The sequence below is a fragment of the Leptidea sinapis genome, chromosome 44, assembly GCF_905404315.1.
Source record: "Leptidea sinapis chromosome 44, ilLepSina1.1, whole genome shotgun sequence".
Classification (NCBI taxonomy): Eukaryota; Metazoa; Arthropoda; class Insecta; order Lepidoptera; family Pieridae; genus Leptidea; species Leptidea sinapis.
This window is the reverse complement of record NC_066308.1, coordinates 6,393,457-6,413,222: the sequence shown is the minus strand read 5'-3', so window position 1 is coordinate 6,413,222 and position 19,766 is coordinate 6,393,457. Positions and strand designations below refer to the sequence as shown.

Genomic DNA, 19,766 nt, shown 5'->3' with positions numbered 1-19,766 from the left:
GCTTATGCTCTCAAATTAATATTCATATTAAATCAAATTTTTTAAATCAAACTAATTGAAACTAGAACATTTTATAATATACTTTACATTTTTAAAATTCATTAAAATTTTCAAATTCAAATATTTTTATTCAAAATCACTTATTGAATGTCAAAAACTACCACACGTTTGAAATAATTGCACACACCTCTATCTGTACTATTAAACCTCTATCGTACTAATCTAAAATATAAATAAATCTAATTACGTGACACGTTGTTTGTCCGCGATGGACTCCTAAACTAATGAACGGATTTTAATGGGGATTACTTCATGGAGTGCAGTTTGGTCCAACTTGAGAGATAGGATAGTTTTTATTTCGATTTGGGACCCATAATTATTTTTATTTTCAATATTTGTTTTGTATGCACATATTTTCTATGACAGAGAATTAAGTGACGCGCGGTTTGACAGTTCCGCTGAGAAACAATTTCACTATAACAACAGGGAGCATTTTTTACGAAATATTTCTTTTTTTTTTTAAATATTATTGGCAAATTCCTATAAAACAGTATTTTTCTTACTATCTACAGAACAACGTCTGTCGAATCAGCTAGTATTAATATAATATATACCATTAAGCTACTACTGCCGTAAAAGACGAACCCTGTGTTAAATTGAGACAATCCTTACTTATATAAAACCTCGGTGTGAGAAAGAGACGAAATAGATGAAGACCATGAAACCGTCTTGAAACAATTTAGTGTCCATTAGTCTCCTGTCAGATTTCACCGCGTTTTAATTTTAGTGTTTTAATTGTTCTGTGTTTTAATGGATGTTAAATAAAAATTATAATGGTGTTCTGTTCTTTATTAGATTGTGTTGTTTCATATAGTAACGATCCAACTAAAGTATCAGTTCACAAGTAAATACTTATCCTTCATACTACTTTTGTGGTGTTTATATTCTTAGAATATATGCACTTAAATATTAAAATATTACATTTTCATATACACAGTAAACACTCAAAAAAATATGTGTTAGAAAATAAAATATTGTATACGTCAATATGACGCCGTTTATCAATATTTGTCAGAGGGATTGTCTAAAATCAAAATACTACACACTTCACAAATTCACTAACACACATGATCATTTTAAATTTAGTCTCGCCGTAATGAGGAGATTGTTTTTCTATGACGCACTATACTAAGTTTATGGTACATACATTATATTAAGTACCAAGACGACGATTTTTAAGAAGGTACAAAACTTGAACAAAAAAAGCTAATATGACATCTAGATTCGAACCGGGGTCTGCGCTATTATAGTCTTGTATATAGTGGCGGAATTTACCTTTGTATTCTAATGTTATAGTAGCAGTTTCTCATTGAAACACTGAAAAAATTTAATTTTTTTTTAAATTGAAACCTAGCTAGATCAATTTCTCGTACCCGATACTACCTGTTTACTAAATTTCATTAAAATCGTTGGAGCCGTTTCCGAGATTCTTATAAGATTAATTTGTGAGCATGAGTATTCCAACGTCTAAGAGACTTCCCACCATAGTAACTTTATTTTGCTGTCAATCACATAATGCAATGTTCTTATTACTAACTGTTTATTTATGTGTAATGTAAATGAATACAATTTTCTGTTAATCGTATTGTATTGTATTATATTCTCATTTTATGTACCCGCCTTTGTTGATATTAGAAATATTAAATTCATAACAATTTTTCGAGTGTAGTTTGAGAGCTAGATAATATATATTTTATATTACAATTTTGTAATTGTACCTTTCTGTGATTGTTTTAATTTTGGGGGATCCTGTAATATTTATATTTTTTCTAAAGTAGTGTTAACACTTAAAAGTGTGTGCCGGACTGAAAAGGCGGTCTATTCATTTGGAGTCGAAATTCAAGAGATTGGTATTTTACAAAAAAATATTGTCTACTACCAATTATTATTATATCGTATGCTTTTATAAAGTTCACGATAAGGCCTATCGTAGATGACACTTTTGTTCTATCGAGTCTGCGGCACACAAAATGTCTTTGGCAGATATTACACAGACTCAACGCGCACGACGTACACTTTCGGTCATTTTGTCGGTAGAACTGTAGGGATGTACATGCAGTGGAAGTACAGAGATTGCGGTGTATTATTTCGTACTTGAGATGTAAAAAAGAAGTAGAGAATTTTGGGTTCATCCTATTCATTCAGAACGATTATTAAAGGGATTGTTTCTTATTTAACATTCAGTTCTAAAACTATATCCAAATAAATTTGCACACTGAATCCCACAATTTTCTTTTTAACTCTCTCATGATACTCTGCCAAAGAAGTATCATACAGTGCTGGACTTTTTCTATTTCTTGAATCAACATCGATACATCGATATGTCTAGCGCCATGATACAAGTCAATCACTAGCAAGTGCAGACTACAGACTAAAGTGAGCGTCGACTGCATTAGCGCGTGTTGACGCGAACATTATTATTTTTTGCGCACTTTTTGTACGGCGCGGTCTGTCAGATCTACGAGGATTTTTGTGTGTGTCAGACTTTTTGCGTGTCGTATGCGGTACTGCATATAATTCTATATGTTTTATGTGCGTCACGGATAGTCTGTCGTCTGCGATAGGCCTATATCTACTAAAATATGTATATTTCTATAAAACGCTAGAGCAGTGTCTAGGCCGCCTTTCGTCTATTTTTTATATGTTGATCTATTCATTTACTTAGTTTTGTATATCTGATGTGGCTGTGTTTGTTTTTATACTTAAGTCAAACTGTCGTTGCCTGCGGCTTCATAAATCATCGGTTCTCTTGGGACGCTCGCGTGCGTATTGCCTCTTATCCGTGTCCGCTATTCGATATCGATAAGTTAGTTATCGATAAGTAAGGCACCGCACGTGTCGGTCCCAAGAGCGCGCAGGGGACTAATGCGTCGCGGGCACCGAGCGTTTGACATTTATACACAGTTTGTTGATTTGTTTTATTGGTTTTGTTCTCGGTGTGTCGCGCTCGCGGCGTAGCGATTACGATCGGTCGGCTAGGTTATGTGTGCCCACACGACGTCGCACCTGTTTTACATCAATTCGTTCGCCAGTGGTCTGTAGTCAAATACATTTTTTTTATTATTACTTTATATTTATTATGTTATTTTGTCGTATTAATAATTAATTTCGATCGTGGATGGTGTTTGCCCGCTTGTTGATGTTATTGTTTCGTTTGTTTCATCTAGTTTTGTGTTTACGCTGGCATGTAGTTCAGGAAGGAGCACACTTTAATATGTTTCATAATATGTATGGGAGGGGCCCGATCATAATATTATTTTGAGTGATTGATATTTTTTGAACACCATCCGCTTTCTAAATATACATAAATAAGTATATATCCTATTTAGCTAATAAAACCCAAACTGTAAGGCGGATCGTTAAAGTCGATATACATAAACATATATATATATATATATATATATATATATATTATGTCATTGATTAACAAATTCATAAACCACAAGATATTTTATTTAATAATTCCCTTTCAGTTTGGTATAAAACAGTATATCTTATATTATTTATATGTTTATCGATAATCATAGTACTACTAGTCTTAATTTCTACAAATTCCTCTTATGTGTACAAAAACATTTAGTTAAATTTATTTGCATCTAATCGGATTAATGTGTCGAGCGGATATAGCAATTAATTACATCGAATACGATGAACTGTTTAATCATCGATGCATTAGTACAACACCTAAATCACAGATCGTAGAGCAAACAAATATAAACTTATTCTAGATTAAAAAAAAGTATTGAATTATAATTCAAATGAGTTTCTTCGGGTCTCATAGGACCTATAGCTCTAAATGGTAGTAACGCTACCGCGTTTCACAATTACCGCCGTCTATCTTTAATGGCCCCTCTCCACAATCGGCGATTACACGCGAGCACTATCGTGTGGAGGCCTTATTCGCTTCTAGTCGCCGATCATCGTGTAAAAGTGTCATAGTGATCGCGGCGATCGGTGACTTGTCGGTTTTCGGGCACGTATCAAAGGGAATTCTCGTGTACTTGCGTGCGTGTGCCCACACACACGATCACCGGTCATTCATTCACTGGAGAACACTAGACAGTGAGCGAAGCTAGTAACTAGGATTACATTAAAGTTAAATTAACTTAGATGGATTTAACTTACTTAAAGTAAATAAATTTACTTTGTTCTATTAAGATTAATGCTCAAACACCACTGTTTTCTCTTCTTCCATTTTTTTCACAACTTTTCGATTAACTAAATTGACGAAATGATTGTATACTGCAATTAAATGAATGGTAGCAGCAGCTATAAACTCCATGTCCATCTTGAAGGACTGCCGCTCAATAAATGATCACTGACGATAGTGTCGATGCTTACACGCCATTATCTTGCCGATGTCAGAACGATCATCGCCGATAGTGGAGAGGAGGCTTAATAGGAACTATTTAATTGTTTCTAGTACTATTTTTCCACAAATATTCCGCTTGACACCAAATATTAACAATATTATTTCGTGTTTATTAGTTCAAGATTATTATGTCCCTTCTCAAAGTAACGGTCAAGGTGTGCGGTGCTCCCATAGTGTATGTTCCCAACTCGTTCAGCTTACCAGATGTTCCCTCGTTCACACAAGCTCTTTCGCCTTACTATTCCAAAAAACACAGACTATTTAACGTCCTGAACAATTAAAAGAAGATTTTTCACTAATATTTACTTATTTTCTTAGTTAAAATTGATACATGAGGTACCTACTTTTTGTCGTATTTGAATTCGCAAAAAATATTATGTTTTGTTTTGTAGGCAGATTTTCCTGGTTATTATTTGGGTACCTTCTTAAGTATGATACATAATATTATATTATGTTTGACAGTCAAAAATAAATTAATAAAATATTCTACAGAAAATCACATCAAATCAAAAATCATCTTTAATTTCAGGATAAGGTAACATGGGTTTTAAAGCTACGTACAGTCTGGGTTGGTATTTTATTATGGAATAGAAGGGCAAACGAGTATTTATATGACTTGATGGAACGTAATCATCGGCAGACGAATTAAAAAGAATGTTTTTTTTTTTTTTAAATTATTGTAGGCGCCGGCATAGATCTTAACGGAGGAAAACTCTAAAATAGGGTGTAATGGCAAACTTCGACCCTAGATCAGTGTATTAATGGATGTTACTGTATTCTTGTATTTGTATTATATACTTTTCACTCACCGTTAAGATCTGTGCAGGGTCATACTATACGATTTTATGACATACCAAATCATAATTTCTATTCGTGTTAAACCTCGTTTTGACAAGCGAGAACGGCGTGCTGTCAATATGTAGCATTTAGATACTTTGACGCAATTTTGGATCGATGGCAATTAATGCGACGCTTTTGTTCAGTGTTTTTCAATCTTATTTATTTCGCGGCCCCATTACAGGTAAAAAGAACCGCCTTTTTTAATATTTTGGATTGGTTAGGGAATAATTTCGCACGAAATGCTTCATTTATCAGTATAAGTAAAAGAAAGAAATAAAAAATGTTTATTGACGTCATTATACATTCTGATAATAGTTCTTAAAGTTATGCTATTCTAATTATGATCTAATGACGCCAATGAGCCTCCAACTCAGCATAGTTTTGTGGTTTCGAAAGAATCCACAACGCTGGTCTTCCATGAAATCCCAGAGAGCGCTAGTAACGCGCAGTCCTATCACACGAAGGTTTACAAACTATTAATTCTCTATGAGCACAGAGCACAAAAAATAGTGAAACGAAAAAAAATTTTAAGTGCTTAAATAAAATAGTTCCTTAGTGTGCTATCGTACACAAAAATTACATTTATATTATATTAAAAATTATTACAATTATTTTACATTATAAAGTTTGTCTCAGAAAAATCAACTTTCGTCCATAATTTCAACGACTGTCTTACGAATTTTCGATCAGGTCACGTGTCCTGACGCGAGTTTAACATTTTATACTCATCCCAACAAAAGTGCTTAACGCCGCTAAAGAAGTTCTCACTTCAAAAACTCTGACGACCCCCTTATCTGTCGAATAAATAATTTATAATTAAATTTTAAAAGACTACCATAACTATATTGATTGACAAAGTGTATTAGAAACATTTGCCACTTTAAACCTGTGCTAACTGACATTTTCTTCGATGATGGACATTAGAACTAAAAAGAGAAATAATAGACTACAATTAGAAAGGATTTTTATCAATCAAAAAAAGCACCACGATTTGAAAATTTTAAGCCAACCTTAAAAATTGTGTTTTTACTGTAGACTACATTGCAGTTTTTCTTCTGCCTACCCACGGATTGAAAAACACTGCTTTAGTTAAATTTTTTAATAACATTTGAAGTAACAAATTGCTGTTCCTCATGGGCAATCGATAATAAATTGAAATATGTTAACACGCCCATCCAAATAACGTGTAATCAGTTTCGGGTATCATTGTGATTCGTTGACAACGCGCCGCCGTACAGAGTCGATACGAGAAATGACGTCACGTCCGCCACAGGTGCACGTCGCTACGCAACATCCGCGACAACGAGGAGAAGGACTCCGCGTTCCGTGGGATCTGTCAGATGATCCAGGTGAATCCAGGTGGCGTGGTGCCAGACTTCATGTACTTCTGCGATGCGGTCGCATCGTGGTCACATCCCAAAGACGACCTGAAGGAGATGTTTACGAAAATACTGCACGGGTTTAAGAACCAGGTTAGTAATGGTACTAATATGGACTGACAACTGGTATGTACCAGGGACACTATGTCAGCCACTAAATATGCAGTGCTCTTGTATTGTGTTCTAATTTCAAAGATGTGGGTGCTGGAGTAGTAACAGTAGCTGTTGAAACATTCCATTTTAAGTCAATGAGTGTTTTTTTTTCTCATGAAAATATGGGACGAGACTGCAAGAACGTTCAGCTGATGGTAATAGAAACGCCCTACCCATTAAAATGCAGTACGGCTCAGGATTCTTGAAAAACCTCAAAAATTCTGAGCGGCTCTACAATTGCGCTCGTCAACTTGAGACATTAGATGTTAAGTCGCATTTGCCCAGTAATTTAACTAGCTACGGCGTCCGTCTGACCGGAACACAGTAATGTTTTCTCATTACTGTTTCACGGCAGAAATAGGCGCTGTTGTGGTACCCATAATCTAGCTTGCATCCTGTGCAAAGGAGCCTCCCACTGGTCGCAGAGTGATGTGATGGGGGTCGTAATACGACGGCGATAGATCGTTATAACTTGAATCATATAGTCACTGTTCTATGGACAGATCAGACCATTTGATAGTTACCTCGTCGAAACAATATCTACAGTGTCATATTTTAATAGACTGTAGATTTATTATGGCCAAAATAATTAACTTATTGATTTTTAGAAAAAAGTTAGAATGGCGCAGATCTAAGGAATGTGCAGAAAATAAATAAAGATGAATAATAAAAGCAAAATTAGGACCTAAAAGTCTGTAACCATGGCCGTAAATTATAATACAAAAAAAATAATAGCTCTTAATACTTGAGGTGAGCGTTTCCATCCATAAACAGTTATGAAAACTTTAATATATTTGTAAAATACGAAATAATGAATATTTTTTTTTATTAAAACAGGTTATTTCCAAAAACGGCTCGAGCAAGCGCCGTCCTACGTGGACGGCGCTTGCTTAGCTCTTAGGAGGTTACAATTAGAAAGCCTGTAATTGCAAAGAGTTCCGACAAATGTTTACCCGAGCCGAGGTGAGGGTTGACAGTCGGAACAACAACTATTTTTTTAATACAGTTGCGAAAAAATTAAGCAATTTAATAGAATAATAAAAATTTAGTTGAGTATTCAATTATATCCACGTTGTTCCTTATTTTCAGCATATTTTTATCATTGAAAACCTCGACCATAACGTAGAAGGTTTTAATTTTGCTGAGAGTTCGGAGAAGTATGCAAACATAACATTTTCTGAAAAACTATTTGATTTTTTCTCTTCTCTCCACGCAATAAATTCGTCGTATGTAGATATTTTGTGCAATACAGAGTTCCGGTGGTGTTAATTCAGATCAAATATCGTCGAAATTACTCATTTTGTGCAACAAACAACTAAACTCGCAAAGAAATTTTTTGGAAAATGGCGCCAATCGTAAAAGAATATAAGCAGAGTTTTTTTTTTGTATTCTTCATCCATTCTGGGTAGGCAAAGGGAACTATGTACATACAGCCAAGTCTTCAGTAGATTGACATGAAACGAAATGAAACCTAACTTAACTTATTGAATAAAATCATTAAATCTGATATTGAAAAAAAAAATAGAAGCTTCTTTTTAGAAGTATTTGCATGAATCATAAAAAATTCTATGATTTTTTTTTAAACTTGAAATTTCGTGCATATCAGGTAGGTCTGTGAATCAGCCAACACCTATTTTGCATACCCCTAATTTATAAGGGTTACCCACTCCTGAGTATATTTTTTTTTATTCTTTTGACATTTTTTTTTATATTTTATTATGATTCAGCATTGAAAAATACATACATATACACATTTTCGCCCTTCTACAATCTACAACTATTGTTGTATCGCGATTTTTATATTATCATGTTCCATCCACAAAACCGCTATAGGGTTGCAACATGGCATCGAATACAATTATTGCAGTACGATATATTTGGTAGGTCTGAGAATCGGTTGCATCTATTTTTACCTCAAAAATTTTAATTATTGAATTTTTTTAATACTTTATATGGCAATAAAACGTTTGTTGGGTCAGCTAGTATACAGGTTGTCCCAAAGTTATGGGACATGAAGGGAAAGTACCTTAAATATCGATTGTTATTTTTAAAAGTTAGTAATTCTGCATTCAAAGATTTTCTAAAAGTTACTTGCCTCGTCTGGGAATCGAACCGACTTAAATGTAAAAACAAAACACCCCTACTCTTCTACTCTCTTTCTTTTAAAATACTATGTTACTTAAAAAGAATTATTAGTTTTTGGCCATTCTTTCGATTGGCATCATAAAAGTAGAGGTGTTTTTTTTTTCTTTAAAAATAACATAGTCTTCTTTCAGTAAAATAGCCTATCTTCGATATTTAAGGTACTTTCCCTTCATGTCTCATAACTTTGGGACACCTGTATATGTATAATTTTTATCATGTCTAGTTATAGCTAACTGTGTTTTGTGGCGTTGTCGTCGCAGGTGGGCGAGGAAAACTGGCGCCGATTCACTGACCAGTTCCCCGCGCAGTTGAGCGCGAGACTTACCGCCATGTGCGGGATATAGACCGCCGACACTTATACTATGGTGAGTATTTCTATTTATTTATTATTACAAGGAAACATAACAAACATATAACAAGAACTGAACAATATAGAAAGAGATACAAAATATAAATATAGATGCGTCCTAACACATGTTTCACAATGATACAATCTTCTTCTTCTTCATACGGGCGCTTTCCGCAACCAGTAGGACGTGAGCGGCTGTTTCCTCTGCCCCCAGGCAACCTCTGCATAGAGTGCTGTCCGCGACACCTATATTAAAAATATGCCTGTTAAAATTGCCGTGACCTGTGGCCGCACATAATATTAATCTTAGTCGACACCGATTAAGTTGTAAGATTTCCCTGGTGAAACGCAAGTCCGCGCAAGATAAAGCTGCTTTGGCTTGCCTGCACTCCTCAAGGCTATCCCAGTATTGTTGATGTAGTGCTTTTATCTTTTGATTTAAGTGGTTCCTGAACCAACTATGTGGCAGAGGCAGGAAAGGCTCTGGTCCAACCGGTTGGGTTTCAGAACCCCTTCTAGCTAGTTGGTCTGCCGCCTCGTTGCCCCTGATCCCACTGTGACCTTTGATCCACTGAATTGTTAAGTTGTTATTTTTGCCAGCCACCTTATTTAATGCTGAGTGGCATTCAAGTCACAGATACAATAATAACATAAAAAAGAAATCAAAGGTATATTTTGTCTAAAATATGTAATTGTTTGGAGGCAAATTATAAATTATTTTTATAGATTAAACTTATTCTAAATTGAAGAGATTATTTCTCATTTTGTTTTTACCGCAAAAGTATCGTTAATATAATTATGTACTATCGACAAAATTGAATCGCGCCCTTCCCTACAGTCATGATAAACGATTATATCGAAATTTGTCGAGTAGCTTGAACATACATTTCCTAAGTAACTGTTATCATTTTATTTGACTCTGACAGTCCACCAATTAATTGTTATATAATCTTTTTTTTTTTGTGTTTTTAAAATAATTATCAGCACAGTGGGTCATGAATCAATTTTGCCGATGGTACATAAAATAAAATTGTTATAATTAATTTAATGAAATAATTTGCAGGGGAACCAATGTCAGCACGGGTCGGGAAGACATTGCGTGGTAGCCGGCTGCGGCCGTTACAAGTGCCAACACTAAACTAACTACACATACTAGTGGTGCTCTACGTTGTCGATATAATGATATCGATAGTTTTGTATATCACCGCGGCGATGCACTTATGACAACGGCCGACTCGGTTCGAAGTTAGGGAAACGCACATATAGGTGGAGTAATTGTATTGTGGGGTGCTAGGCTTAGCGCACGTTGCATGCTTACGTGAGATGTTCACACTCAATGTAACAAGAGGTGCCGCGGAGTAGTTCAAGTAGGTTGCAAAGGCAATCCAGGAACGTTATACCTAGATCCAATAACGCTTCTATTATTTGTAGTAAATATGTGACACTGTCAAGTCGCTTTAATAAAAATTGTCAGTTTTAATAAATATTTTACGAAAGCTTTGAATTATTTTCTTTATGTATGCAACATATATTTCACCAAAAAAAAATACAAATAAATATAAAAAATACGAATAGTAAAATATGAAACGATGTAAGATAAATGTGGTCTCAAGACTAAAAATTCAGAGAGATTTAAGGAAAATTCATGATAACTTTACGGCCACTGGAAATTACTTATAGTGGTAAAGTATTTTCTATTTTAAGAATGGTATCGAAATAAGAACTTACCTTTCCTTACATTTACAAAAAACGGGTGTCACTTTGACAATAGAACACAGTATTGTAGTATTAATATCTCAAGCAAAAGTGCAACAACTTCGAATAGAGTTAGTTATAACATAATTCATTAATTACGATTGCCTTTCTAACCTCATTTGTCTAGTCTGTGGCCTTTATTTTTATGTACCTGTGGCCAATTACTTACATAATGCTTGTTTTAACACGAATATCCACTAAACTAAAATATATTTGCTCAAGGTATTTTCCAAATTATATAAATAAAAAAATATGTTGTGTTCAAATTGATTTCAGTTGTTCCAAATTTTGATTACTTTGATTGTCAACATCTCTTTTGCGTTAAGTGTTTAAACCGGGAGTCTTCGTATAGACGGGACTTCCTAAAGACAACCAATGTAAATATCAACTAATCAAGTGGTCGTAAGGGACAATCGCGAGCGAATCGAAGCGAATCAATCGTGATTTTAGTGTTGTATTGCATGAAATTAGTCGTAGAGTTCTAATGATGAACAATTAAACTCTTATCGATATGATTCATGAAATTCCCATCACTAATCACTTTTTGTTTAGATCTCAACTGACGCACGCTAAAGCTTGCGTTGTTTCGCTATGGGTGGGTGTGTCGTGTAACTATAAATTTGAGGTTATTGGCTTATAAGATTATGTTAGGTGTGTAAAGTTTAGTCGTAGTTGTCTGGTGGTCTTTCAGACTAATGCCCGCCGTTCATGTAATATTAGTAGCATTAACTTCAACATGTAAACGGAGCAAGAAATTCCCGTTAAAATGGAACTGGCCTTGCATACAAAAATTAAATCGATAGAATGGGGATTAAGATAAACATACAAAACAGTTTTACCGCAAATGGAATATAACGTTTCGGACAATGATTATATTTTGTGTTATTTTTAGATTATTTTTTATATATATTACTAAAAGTTCAGTCTGACCATTCAGCTATTTTTAAATGGCATCGTTGATGCAGCAGTAGGTTTATTCAAATATTTTTATAGTTTGGTAAAATCTTAGTATATTTTTAAAGTGATAACCCTCAATCCTGGGATTAATTACACAAATTATTGAGATTTGAATGAACGACATCAATCTCCTAATATGCAAATATTGGGTTCAACCTCCAGCAGGCAAAGTAGATTCTGTAGATGAGGCCACAACCTGAGAGTTGAACAAGACATACAAGACATATCAACGATACGTCACTCGAACGGCTGGCTCAGTGGAAGTTCGAGTCGCGCATCGTTCATAAATTTTGTGTTCAAATTTAATTTGTGTAAATTCGTCTCAGCTAGACGTCTATAAAATCTAATCTTCTTTATAGAGATAAAAAACGTAAGCATAGTTTCCTAACCTTACTTACTCAGTAGCAGGCCACGTACCTATGTTTATTTTTATTATTATTTTTTTTTTTTACTTAAATAAAACCATTTCCGCAAGCGATATTATTACTTTGTAGGCACAAGCCTTAGATTATTTATACGCCTAGATATACTATCAGACAGCTGTGATAACGTCGAAAAAAATTGAGTTTAGAACTAACCTCTATTTTGAGCAATTCGCGCACACTAACACAGTGTCATACAAATCGCGAGCGTAAGACGTACCTTGTAACTCACACTAAACTAATATTCCTGGCCTGTTTTTATCGGTTCTCTAACAGCAAGAGATAGAGTCTCTTTCTAGACATATAAATTATCTAAGGCACAAGCAATTGCACGTAATTCCAGAAAAACGTTCCAAACCACAATCATGTCAAAATCGAGTTAAGAACACAAAACTGGTCACGTGATTCATATTAACGGACTGACAAAAAATGGCAGCCCTACTGACTCTAAGTCATGATGACTTAGTAGCCCAACCCACATGTATGGAATACACTAATATTTATTGAACTTTAGACACGAATTCCTTAAAATGTGATGTTTGTGGCTTGGAACGTTTTTCATGAACTACCGTCCAATTATTTTTTTCTCTCATTCGGTTTGAATTAATTACAGTAGTAATGTATATTGATAGCATTTATGTATGTATTCGGCTAGTCTAAATGTTTATTATAAAATTACATAATAATATGTTAACTATTTACCCCCGTATTCATAATGGTCCGCTAACTTTAAACAGCCGCTAAGAAGTGTTTTTTCTCATTCCGACTTAGGTCAATAGAAGAAGACAGAGTGAGAGTTAGCAATGCTTTAAGTTAGCAGACTATTATGAATAAGGGGGTTGAAATAAACCAACAAGACTTGTGAACTCGTGAATTTATGTGAACTGTGATTTGTGACTGGTTTATTTTGACTATTATTATAATATGTGTATGTTTATTTGTATGTGTAGTGACGGTATATTGCTTTGATAGATTTTACGTTAGATTTCTGCTATATCGTATACCAAATAGTATTTTTATGTTTTATTTACATTATGGATTTATGTACATGTGTATGGGTATGTTGGTCGGCGTTCGGTACTTGACTCATACTATGATCGCTGTATTAAATTAAAAGGTACTTAGCGCCTTAGAGATGATTTCTTCTTTAACCGACTTCGAAAAGGGGAGGTTCTCAATTCGATTGGTATTTTTTTTATGTACGTACACCGATTACGCTGAGATTTTAAAAGGCATTTATTTTCTCAAAATTGATTCCTCTGGAAGAATTTTGATGTCATTTCTAATATACTAGATACTACTACCGCTTCGGAAACAAATGGCGCTCTGAGAGAAAGAAGCGGCTCAAGAAACTCTCTCAGCATTCTTTTTTTACGCTCTTTTTAATAAAATTTAAAATATTTTTATTATATTGCTATAAAATATTCATAATCTAGTCCCAGGCTGTCCGATCACTTAGAAATTCAGGCTATTAACGACAGAGCCATTTTTTATGATCCGATTTCCATGATTCTTCTTTAGTTTGATGCGGAATGTTTGCCATTTGGTCCCATAAAAATTTGACATAGTTTGGCCCAGTAGTTTTCAATTTATGACCAATTTTAATGAATATTTTTGTTTTTCTAGGCATTATTGCTTGAGACAAAATCTATCCAAAATCACATTAGAACTTACTTGTTCTTCGTAAACAAACCTAACGAAATATCTACAATAAGTAGCGGGTATAGAATATATTTTTTTAAATTAATTTTGCACCAAAAATAGGACTAATTTATATCTGTTAATAGGTATAGATGTATGTTGTTTGAGTTTACTTTTGAAATTGTTATACTTTTTCCCTTGAATTACTACTGCACCAGACATGCTTAAATATTTTTTTTTTTATTTAGTTAGACTGCAATCCGTATTGCTCGAAACAAAACATGACCGACCTGACATGTCACATTATCTGTTTCGTATTGAAGCTACTACTAACAGCAAGCATTCTCTGAAACAGTAACGTTTTAGAGAAAAGTTGTTTTTATATGTTATGCTGTAGTATTTCAATTAACAAGTACAATTTTAGTATTCTGTTAAACATCTGGATACAATATTGACATAGCAACCATGGGTACCACAACGGCACCTATTTCTGCCGTGAAGCAGTTAAGTGTAAGCATTGCTGTGTTTCGGTCTGAAGGGCGCCGTAGTTGGTGAAATTACTTGGGAATTACAAATGAGACTTAACATCTTATGTCTCAATGTGACGAGCGCAATTGTGGTGCCGCTCAGAAATTTCGGGTTTTTCAATGGGCACATCAATTACCATCGGCTGAATGTCCTGCTCGTCCCTTGTATACATAAAAAAAAAGTTTTTTCCAGCGGAATATATAATATTTCATATATTGTATAAGAATTTATTTTGACAAGTCGAAATGTCTGCATAGTATGTGTTGACTGCCGATGCCAGGATCAACTATAGTATGTTTGATTTGAAGTATTATATATGTGTATATTGTATATGTAAATACATATTATTATTGTGTTGTATATTATTATATGATATTGAAATTGTTATATTTTGTTTGTATTTAAAGAGAAAACTAAAAAGTCTGACTTTAACAGCTTAATTTAAAGTTGAACGTCATTTAGTTACAGATACGAGTATCTTTTTCATTGTTAAGTTGTTCAGTTGATCTTTCTCAGATTAATTAAAGATAAAAATAAAAGTAAAGTTGATTTATATAATTTAAAAACTGATTCAAATACGACTTCATACGATATAGAATAGTATGCTGCGATACGATTTTAAAAGACTAGGCGACGTATTCATGTTAACGCCATCGGCTTATTAAACCTATTTTAGTTATCAAACTATTGTGGCACTTTTTGTTTCTACATTTTAATTTTTCTGTAAAAAAACTTTGAAAGCTTATAACAGGTTTAGTAAACGTGTGGTACTTTGCGAATAAGAGGGTTTGTGTTTTTGATTGATTTGTCCCTAATATATTGTATTATAATTTTACAATAGATTTATTTAAATAACTAAATAAAGGTTTCAAATTGAAAAGGACGCTCGAATTGCCAAGGTTATGATTATCCAAATGCTTTGAGTTTTCTTGAGTGTTAATTCTGGCAATATACGTCATCAAACAATTCGACATGCTGAAAATTCAGTCTCATGCCTGAGTTTGGCGAGTCAACGTCTCCTGATGATGCCTCGTGTAGAGGCGAAACACGTGTCGAGTTGTATGAAGACGGATATTGGCGGAATTGGCTCAAGAAAAGTGAAAACATTTAGATGATTATGGATTATGGATTTCCGCAAAATTACGCCTTCTTCAATAAAGGTTTTGAAAGGTTAAAAATTATTGTTGTTGTAAGCCATTTTAATGTAACACCGATCAAAAGATCTTCTGGAATTATTCTGTCAGATTCTACTTACATTAACCCGTTTGATAACAGATTGTTAATACGGTTTTCAGCAAAATTTACTTAGTTCTTTTATACGTCTAGATAGACTATGACAGTAGTGAAAACTTGTATTTAGAACTTACCTCTATGATACAAATCGCGAGTGTAAGACGTACCTTCTCACGTACACTAAACTAATATCCCTGGCCTGTTTTTATCGTTTGTCTAACAGCGAGAGACTATCTGGACGTATTGATAATCTAAGAAAATTTATATAAATATAGTGGCAGCCATTTTGTTAGCTTGTAGGTGAGTGCGCATACGTTACTATGCATGTGTGGGTATCAACTAGGTACAGACCATTTAAGTCTTATTAAGATATTGTCGGTGTGGTTTCTACAGGGGCGTGCATTGGTTTATAGCAAGATGGGCTCTATTACTAGTTGTATTTGCGGTTTAGTCCGACAGCGATTGGTTTTGAGGTATAAATATTGAAGTTGTTTGTGTTTCGCGGTATAATTTCCGGACCTTATACTTTAGTGTGTGTCATGTTAGGCACAAATACCCAATCTATAATTCAATTAATTAATATATGTAATTCTCGTGTCATGGTGTTAAACTTTGAACTCCTCCGAAACGGCTTGACCGATTCTCATGAAATTTTGAGTGCAAATTGGGTAGGTCTGAGAATCGGACAACATCTATTTTTCATCCCCCTAAATGTCAAGGGTGGTTTCACGCCAATTATTTTGACATTTTTTTTTTAAATTTGTTTGATTATGAGTCAGCATTAAAAAATACATACAACTTCAAATTTTCACCCATCTTCGATCAACAGTTACTTTTGTATCGCGATTTAAATATCGGCAATACAACGTTTGCTGGGTCAGCTAGTATTATAATAGAAATTTAGGTATTGCACACGTCATAACGCGAGGAGGTTGCATTGTGATTCACTCTTGACATGTCAATTTTTGTGGTTTTAAAATGCCTCTATCATGATCATAATCTTATATCTTTAAACGAGCAATTCTTGTTTACATATAATCTGACTCTCGGAAACGCCTCCAACATTTTCAATACATTTAGTATACAGGGGATTTCGGGGGCGATAAATCGATCTAGCTAGGTTTCAGTTTAAAAAAATGTAGTTTTATCTGTGTTTTAATGAGAAACAGCTACATTAACATCAGAATACAAAGGTAAATTTTGCCACTATATATACAAGACTATAATAGCTCAGATGGGACATTGGGTGATCCGGAAATATACGAATCGAATCGAATACGAATGTCCTATTAATATGTTTTTTTTTGTTCAAGTTTTCTACATTCTTAAAAATCCGAGCAAGGAGCTTTCGTCCGGATATTGTACTTACATGATAATATGAGTAGCCGTATATCAAAATCACTTTAATTAATGTTTTATATCTTTGCTACAAAATAATTTTACACTACTTTGTTGTCACGAAAACTCTTGAAGAACTTGACGTATCGAGACCGCTTTTCTATTAGCTTCAGAATACGCTAAAATGCTTTCATATTTTATAACTGTACTAAATTTACTTTAATGTTACTTATATATATTAATTTAGGTTCTTATAAAGGTAGGCATTGCCTAATTCCCTATATCCAATGCACGCCCCTGGGTTTTATGATATGCTACGCCTAAGTTCGTTCCGTCATGCATCATACTGCTACTTACGGGGGTTATTATAAAGAACATAACTATTAGATAATAATAACTAGAACTGTTGGTTCTGTCATTTTTTGTATAAAAAAGTACGTTAAAACGTAAGCGCACTTTAAAATCGCCATATAATACACTGTAAAATTAAAATGTTCATTAGTTTTATATAGGAAGCAAATTTCGAGGTTTCACAACATTCCCTTCTTAACTTTTTAATTTATTTTTATTTTGCCCATAAAAAATATAATTTTGTTTGTGAAAGAAAAGTTTAAGATTAACGGATGCACAAATTGAGCGAGACAGGCTTTGAAATTATTGTATTTAGAATATTTACTTGTTTATTATGATATTTTGTAAGTTTCTAGTGTCCTTCTCCTGATTATCTTATAAGGTTCCTACCCAAAATCCTCTCTAGTCCCAAATCCTGTGATGTGCCAACGAAGCCGACGTGTGCGGTACAACGCTCACTTACCAGTCAGGTCTTTTGATTCAGATTTGTCGTAAATCAAGTCGTTGACACATAACAACCTGATATGTAATATGTAAAGGATCATAAATTAAAACATACTTAATGAAATGATTATATTAAGAAACGCAGTTTATTCTTTATAAAATGTAAATTATTTGTGAACGACTTGCCTTTAGCGACACGTACTATATCAAATATCCGGCTCGAAGGACCAAAATATACAGCAATTAATTTCATTATTATAAATTATCGTAATCTTAATTTATTTTTTAAGATTATTAATCTCCAATGTATATTTGTATTGTAGTGATTGATTTCCTGAAAAAAGTGATAATAGCTTGTTAAGTGATAGCGTGTTTGAGTGAGTGAGCTAGGCTTTCGTGCGGCACGATTCCTTCCCTCGGGGCTTAGGTTATGTATTTTATAGATATTGTAGTCGATTATTGATTTAAATGTCACTACTTTGATCCAAAATGCCAGTCATAATATATTGGTTATTTTTGCGTTCGCTTGAATATTTCAAGTATGACAAACTTGATTTATCATTGTTGTACTTTCACGACGGTCTCATGTTTGACGATATTGCCAGATTTGAATAAAACGGTTGTGCAAATGTTAGTCTCACTAAATAAAATAGTATAGTATAGATGTAACTATTTATTTATGAAGCCCAACGATAGTATCACTCATATATTCGGAAGTATGCAATTAACAATTAATTATTTTTTGTATTATGAATGTAAATAAGTTGAAGTCGCATAATACTCAGATTGCTTTGAATTGGATAGTACCTACATTACTTATGGCCGGGTGCGGCCGAGCCAAATTATATGAATCTATGTACTATTTATCTATTTTGATATCCGTATATTTGTAATGTTTATATGTATTTTCATCATATTTATTAGTAATATTTAATTGATCCGAAAATTGTCACGTATCACGTTCGAATGGGGTTTTTAGGATGCGCTTGTTTTGTGGAATTTTACTCGAAATTAAGTATTTTTTTATTGAGTGAGTACAGTTACTAAATCTGTGGCCTAAGTGTAAGGCGAAGTTTATCTACACTGTTTGTATATTTATCGACACTTTTAACGATATATCGATAGAATTGTATCTGTACCTACTTGCATGTTTCGGAATTGTATAATATGAGTAGTATGTGAGACTAAGCGCGTAACACTAAATGTTTAGTGATGTAAGTTCTGGTTGTATCATTGACCTCACCATAGACGTTCTCTTACCATACATTTCGTTAATAAAGCACTCATTGTTCGATAGTTTATGTTTTATTTATCAAGACTATTCAAGACAATTCTTATAACTCTTCCTAAACCTAAACTAAACTCTTTTTTTCTTGCAGAAATGTTTACCAAGAAATATAGTTGGTATGTGCACGACGATTATCGTAGTACCTACTGATTTAATTCCGCCAACAACTGTAATAGAAATGTCATTGATTTATGGGTAGGACAATAAGTATTAGTAACATTGTAGTGATGCCTGATGATTGAACCAAAGAGGATGTAAATACTACGTAATACGAGGCGGGACTGCCTAAGTAAATATTGAAATTTAGTTTAGTATGAAACTTGCAGGCATTTGACATAACTTTGAAATAGTAGTAATTACAGTATTGCGATTGGCAACGAAATACTGTCAGCCGCATTTTTTGACGCAGCATTCAAATGAGTGTATTAAAGTTTTCTAGTTCATTAAAAAAAACTTTTGTTGGAGTACTGTCAAATTAAAAATTTTAATTAATATTTTAGGCACTCGAGTG

At 33.7% G+C, this 19,766-nt stretch overlaps 1 protein-coding gene across 3 annotated transcripts in view; it reads left to right on the top strand.

Annotated features, from left to right (window-relative positions):
• LOC126977227 (transportin-1) overlaps window positions 1-19,263 on the top strand; it is a 39,329-nt gene extending 20,066 nt beyond the window's left edge. For all 3 annotated transcript variants that reach the window (XM_050825953.1, XM_050825952.1, XM_050825950.1), the window contains exons 14-17: window positions 3,019-3,094; window positions 6,546-6,744; window positions 9,210-9,314; window positions 10,362-19,263. In XM_050825953.1, coding sequence (XP_050681910.1) covers window positions 3,019-3,094; window positions 6,546-6,744; window positions 9,210-9,293 — 359 coding nt within the window. In that variant the 3' untranslated portion in view covers window positions 9,294-9,314; window positions 10,362-19,263. The remainder of the gene's footprint in view (window positions 1-3,018; window positions 3,095-6,545; window positions 6,745-9,209; window positions 9,315-10,361) is intronic.
• The last annotated feature ends 503 nt before the right edge of the window (window positions 19,264-19,766 follow it).